The 6,837-nt window shown below is 42.5% G+C and overlaps 1 protein-coding gene across 1 annotated transcript; it reads left to right on the top strand.

The window, feature by feature from the left end:
• The first annotated feature begins 3,127 nt into the window (after positions 1 to 3,127).
• LOC108667747 (induced during hyphae development protein 1-like) lies at positions 3,128 to 4,636 on the top strand. Its single transcript, XM_018154812.1, has one exon. It carries the CDS (start codon positions 3,128 to 3,130, stop codon positions 4,634 to 4,636), a length of 1,509 nt encoding a protein of 502 aa, XP_018010301.1.
• The last annotated feature ends 2,201 nt before the right edge of the window (positions 4,637 to 6,837 follow it).

Raw genomic sequence — 6,837 nt, 5'->3', positions numbered from 1 at the left:
AACCCGCTATGGGCCCGTGACCCGCAGTGGGCTCGCTGCCCCATGTTACCCTACTATGCAGCAATGCTGTTTATACATGTGATATTTATCATTTTTATTGATATATATTTTTATTTTGATACAAAAATTAGCATTAATTACCATAAGCAAAACGCAGCATTGCCTAAAACTTTACATATACGATTTTTCGTTATATCAACTCGGGTAACCTTGATGTCTGTTTCGTTATGAGTGTAATTGTTGGTCAATGAGTAATGAAAACGCCTTTCAATTCACGCATCTGCTATAATTAATGCGTAATATAATTAATACACCTTTCGATTCGCGTTTTTATTATAATTTATGTATAATATAATGAATACGCCTTTGGACTCGGGTATCTATTGTAAATAATGTGTAATAAAATAAATACGCTTTTCGACTCGCGTATCCATATAAATTTGTATATATAACAACCTGCCACCCCCCCCCTATCAGTGCTACCCTCGGAGGCGGCCCTCGTCGCTCTCCTGCTGGAGGGGGCACCCGCCTGGACCTCCCCCAGGCAGAGCGTCGACAGCGCGTAAGACTGTCCTGTGTGTCCATTTACGGCCCACGTAACCTGATAGGCCCTTAATTTACGGCCCATGTAACCTGATAGGTCGTCAATTTACGGCCCACGTAATTTGATAGGTCCTTAATTTACGGCCCACGTAACGTGATAGGTCCTTAATTTACGGCCCACGTAGACTGATAGGTCCTTAATTTACGGCCCACGTAACTGCAACAACTCACAAACCGACAGTTACTCACAGCCGCCATAATCACTATCCTTGTTCACAGCATCGACGCGGAGCGAGACTACGTTTCTGCTTCACTAGCTGCCGGCATGATGGAAACGACAGCTAACAACCTCAACAACGAGCAAAACAACAGCAATAACAGCAGCAGCAACGACGATGCACCGGAACTGGTTGGGGTACCGGAATTCGGCGTGACTCTGCACTGTTCAGTACTGGGAAACGCCGGTATCGAGCAACGGTCGTGTACCGACGATACCGTAATGGCAGCGCTCTGTGTGCAGAGAGGTGAGCTCGCCGCTACACTTATAGGTACAAATCTGGTATGTTGTGAACGCAGATTTTGAGACACTAGCAGCTAATATATGGGTACATAAACATTGAGATTATTTGCGTGCCAACACTGCATGGTGCACTATATGGGTGCAAATGTTGAGATACTTGGCGGGAAAATATTAGTACGTTTTTGTGTAGAAATTTTTCCTAAATTTGATTGCAATTTTTTACATACTTGTCGCGACAAGGTAATCATTTGAATCGAGAATTGGACAACATTTGTGGTAATAAACTGCGATTTTCAATTAACCTACAATGACCTGCCAAGAGGAATCGACAGTCTAGCTGCACTGTTTTTAGGAGTATGAACAACCATTATTCACCTCGTCAATTCATTTACAAGCTTAACGTCCACTTCATTCATCTCTGTTAGTAACTACTCAATCGAGGCTTGTTCCTTAATTGAGTGAGTTAATTAATTGGTTGACTTCCAAATGCAAAGGTGTTCAGTTTGAACCTGCTTCTAACAGTGTCTTTTTTTTCACAGTTTTGAGTGCTGTCCCTTCGCGACCAAACTGCCCCGCGAAGTACAAAGACTCCTGGATCCTGTTGAGGAGTTTCCCAAAGCTTCATGAAGATGAGAAAGTCCTAAAAGGAGAAGAGGTGTTGCCATCGGGAACTTCAAACCAAGATGGCGGGCCTAGAGGGGTTGTCAATAATGGTTCTATAGGAGCTCTAGAGAATGTGGAGGATGATGTGGTTTCTCGGAACGAAATTGATTTACCGTCTGCTCTTGGTGAAGTACAAGCATCTCCTCAAACTTCAGGCCCAATCGTGGCTTCCTCAAAGAATAAAACATGGCGTTCACGTATAAGTAAACCTGTAGCTGATGAATCCAGCAATAAATTTACACTTGGTAATGACGAAAATAAGGATAAAACACGAGAAAATGTCAGTGAGGAGCTTACGTTACTAGAACGTTGTTTCGACAGCTACACCTGGAGGAAATACGTATGTACAGGGGTGAGTCATTTGTCGGAACAAAACAAATAGCAGCAGATGAATTATATACCACCAATGGATTAAGTTCAAGCGCGTGCCATTGTAATGTGAAAAAGCGGAAGTTACTTTCTAATATAGTTTTTAAATGTTTTGAGTTTAATTACGCGATGATATTTTTTGTCCACAGTCAGGCTGGGTACAAGTGGAATTCTGTGACATCAAGCGCGTCTTCGAAGATTTGGAGGGGAAGAAAGACCATTCATTTAACCAAAGCAACAATGGATCAGTGGAGGATGGTTCACAACCTGGAAGTCCCCTTGTGTCTCTAGACAAGATTCCTGAAGACAAACACTATTTGTTCAGCTCTTCTTCTGGCCTGGTAACTAACCACGTGTTCGCCGGTATTGGGACATCATCGCAACACACTTCTGCTGCGAGCGAACTACCGAAGCTAACTCGCAAGCTTCCAACTTTCGTGTCCTGGCTTTTGAAGCTGGGGAGGAAGAAGCGTGCGTTAGACGACATTGACTTGATATCAGCCATAATGATGGAGGATCTAAAGCCAAAGAAGAAGAATAGCACAGTGAATAGTACAATGCACAAAAACAAACAGCCAGCAACCGATATGGCTTCCGGGAACTCGCCGAAAACCCTGACCGTTGGTGGACAACTAACAGTTTTGGAAGCAAGTAATACCACAGTTTCACCGGAAAACGCACGAAGTAGCGGTCTTTTTGCTCCTCTTGCCATAAATAATGGATCCCTTGGTCACAGTGACTCACAAAATCTAACTGAGCCTCTGCAATCCATTGATCTAAATCATTCTTCATCTGCTGCATCATCTACCTTGGCGAATGGGACGCTCACTCCAAACACGTTCGCTTCAACAGCTTCTACTCTACCGACAGTTTTGGAGGGCAAAAGAGAAATTAGAGGCAACTTGACACATGCCGCGGACGAATTGGGGTTGGAAGTGAGAAGCACGAGAGACAAAATAAGTCATGCCATGGATGCAGTGGAAGGGAAAGTGGATGGTAGTGGATGAAAAAGCGAATGGCATGAGAGGCAACATGACTCATGCCATGGATGCAGTGGAAAGGAAAGTGGATGGCATGAAAAGCAACATGACTCATGCCATGGATGCAGTGGAAGGGAAAGTGGATGACATGAAAGACAACATGACTCATGCCATGGATGCAGGGGAAGGGAAAGTGGATAGCATGAAAGGCAACATTACTCATGCCATGGATGAAATGAAGGAGAAAGTGAATGGCATGAAAGACAATATGACGCATGCCATGGATGCAGTGGAGGAAAAAGTTGATGGCATGAAAGACAACATGACTCATGCCATGGATGCAATGGGGGAGAATGTGAATGGCATGAAACACAACATGACTCATGCCATGGATGAAATGACGGAGAAAGTGAATGGCATGAAAGACAACATGACTCATGCCATGGATGCAATGGGGGAGAATGTGAATGGCATGAAAGACAACATGATTCATGCCATGGATGAAATGAAGGAGAAAGTGAATGGCATGAAAGACAACATGACTCATGCCATGGATGAAATGGGGGAGAAAGTGAATGGCATGAATGGCAACATATCTCATGCCATGGATGCAGGGGAAGGGAAAATGGATGGCATGAAAGGCAACATGACTCATGCCATGGATGAAATGAAGGAGAATGTGAATGGCATGACAGACAACATGACTCATGCCATGGATGCAGTGGAAGGGAAAATGGATGGCATGAAAGACAACATGACTCATGCCATGGATGCAGCGGAAGGGATAGTGGATGGCATGAAAGGCAACATGACTCATGCCATGGATGAAATGAAGGAGAATGTGAATGGCATGAAAGGCAACATGACTCATGCCATGGATGAAATGAAGGAGAATGTGAATGGCATGAAAAACAACATGACTCATGCCATGGATGCAGTGGAAGGGAAAATGGATGGCATGAAAGACAACATGACTCATGCCATGGATGCAGGGGAAGGGAAAGTGGATGGCATGAAAGGCAACATTACTCATGCCATGGATGAAATGAAAGACAAAGTGAATGGGATGAAAAACAACATGACTCATGCCATGGATGACACTCCATCTGAACTATCGAACGTTAATATGAATACCAGCAGCCCTACTGATAATAAGACCAGCACCAGTGCTCATAGTTACAATGAACTTAGTCCTAGTAACGCTAGTTCTGGTCCCGCTGGTAAATCTAGCGACGGTGGTTTGCGAAACTCAAATTCTGGTGACGGAAGATCCACGGATGCCGGCACTAGTAGCACCAGCACTGGTGATTCAGGCATTAGTGTCAGTAGCACAATTCAGCCTGGCACTAGTGGCACTGGCATAAGTGTTACAGGCACTAGTGTTAACTACACTAGTGACAATGACACTAGTGGCACTGGCACTGGTAGCACTGGCACTAGTGGCACTGGTACTAGTGGTACTGGCACTAGTAGCACTGGCACTAGTAGCACTGGCACTAGTGGCACTGGTAGGGACAAGACGGCGCTGGTTGGGTTCGTACTGAGGCAAGTGTTCGGCTGAAGGGCTGGTGGTGCTGGCTGGTGAAGATTGCAGGTTCTATAAGGCGAAGGAGACAAAAATTGTCTTGCGTAAATAACTTTATTGAAGAACTTGATGATTGATAGAATATATGTCGTCTAATATACACTGAAGTAGAATGGTTATCAAGTCATACCGGTTCGCTTGTGATTACATCCTCCGCATTCTTCCAAATGTGGATTACATCTGAATGATAATCTCCTAGATTAACTTAGGCTACATTTTATTTTTTGTTCTAATTCTACCACGTCCACTTCTACTTCTACCTCGTCCACTTGTACTTCTTCCCCGCCCACTTCTACTGCTTCCTCGCCCACTTCTACTTCTACCTCGCCCACTTCTACTTCTACCTCGCCCACTTCTAATTCTACCTCGCCCACTTCTACTTTTTCCTCGCCCACTTCTACTTCTACCTCACTTACTTCTACTTCCACCTCGCCCACTTCTACTTTTAACTCGCCCACTTCTACTTCTTCCTCGCCCACTTCTACTTCTACCTCGCCCACTTCTACTTCTACCTCACTTACTTCTAGTTCTACCTCACTTACTTCTACTTCTACCTCACTTACTTTTACTTCTACCTCACTTACTTTTACTTCACCCTCGCCCACTTTGAGTAACGCGTTGAGGGAGTGGCGTCCGGCACAAACCGTCTCTTGGATTCTCGCACAAATGAAACAATCTTAGTTATTCATTTATTTAATAGTTCTGAGGCCAGAAATATTACATTATATTATCATATTACATTCAAAAATTATATAATAAAGCCATATAACACATAAATATTATATAATATTATCAGGCCAGGAATATTTTTTGCGAAAGGCCCGCGACAAGACGTCGGGCTCAGCAATGCAGACTCGTCCTACACCTGTCTCTTATACACATCTAGATGTGTATAAGAGACAGACATGACTCATGCTATGGATGGAGTGAAGGAGAAAGTGAATGGCATGAAACTCAACATGACTAATGCCTGTCTCTTATACACATCTAGATGTGTATAAGAGACAGGAATATATACAGTACACCTTTCAAAGACATAATGTAGCAATGGTTTAGCGAAAAAAAAAATCTGATTGCATTCAAAAGAACTTGCAAATTTGCCTGCATTCAAGATACAGCTATTTGGTGATGGGAGTTCAAGTCTCATTTAACAAAGAAAAATTTTTTAATGCAAATTCAACTATCAGAGAGTATTGCTGGTATTATTCAACTATTGTCTTGAGATTCTTTGATTGCTTGCCAAAGAATCTTAGGACAATAGAATGCCAAGTAATGCACCTGGTTGATTCTAGTTAAGTAAACAGAGTCTGAAATCCACTGTGCAGCTGTCTCTTATACACATCTAGATGTGTATAAGAGACAGCGTGTAGACTAACCTATAACCTGGAATAGGTTACCTGCATAATAACCCTCGATATGTTGCGTCGTACCAATATATATTTATTGTGCCTCTTTATCTAGCTGTGAACAACTATAAATAATGTTAAAATATATAAAGAGTTTTATTGCATGTTCGTTGCATGTTATAGTAGTCATTATTAATAATTTATATAATATTATCACGGTTATAATTATTCAGATAATATTTATATATAATAATCATTCACATTCAATATATATTGTGATCTATTTATTTTGATTTAGTAAGTCGGGACCGTGGACTTTAGTGAGTCAGATTGACTCAGTTATGCTCCCTGACGAACTTCGGTGAGTCGCAGTTGACTGAATATCAAATTACTGAACTGATGAATAATGACAAAATGACTCGCGATGGTGGTGATGATAGTGATGATGATAATGATCGTGATGGTGGTAATGATCGTGATGGTGGTAATGATTGTGACGATGGTAATGATCGTGATGGTGGTAATGATCTTTCGTACCATCATGCATGTTAATCACGCACCTCACTGTTGGAAGGGTTTGTATTTGTTGCGTACAAAAGGGGCAGTTAACGCGTTGGTTTATAAGCTCGACAATCGCACCAATAACAATAATAATTATGTTAAACTATAAGAATAAACATGCCATACGTAGCTTCTCCTTTCCCTTCCCGAGATCTGTGCTTGTCGGTAAGAATTATGTGTTTGTGGGTTGGGGCTTGAGGTTCTACAGACTTGAGAGTCCACAGACTTGAGGGTCCACAGACTTGAGGGTCCACAGACTTGAGGGTCCAC

The sequence above is a fragment of the Hyalella azteca genome, unplaced genomic scaffold (assembly GCF_000764305.2).
Source record: "Hyalella azteca isolate HAZT.00-mixed unplaced genomic scaffold, Hazt_2.0.2 contig14517, whole genome shotgun sequence".
Classification (NCBI taxonomy): Eukaryota; Metazoa; Arthropoda; class Malacostraca; order Amphipoda; family Hyalellidae; genus Hyalella; species Hyalella azteca.
Note: the sequence above shows the minus strand (reverse complement) of the source record. Positions and strands in the feature narration are given on the sequence as shown.

Excerpts from the sequence above, each read along its gene's own strand:
- LOC108667747 (XM_018154812.1), top strand. The coding sequence starts at position 3,128 with ATGACTCATGCCATGGATGCAGTGGAAAGGAAAGTGGATGGCATGAAA.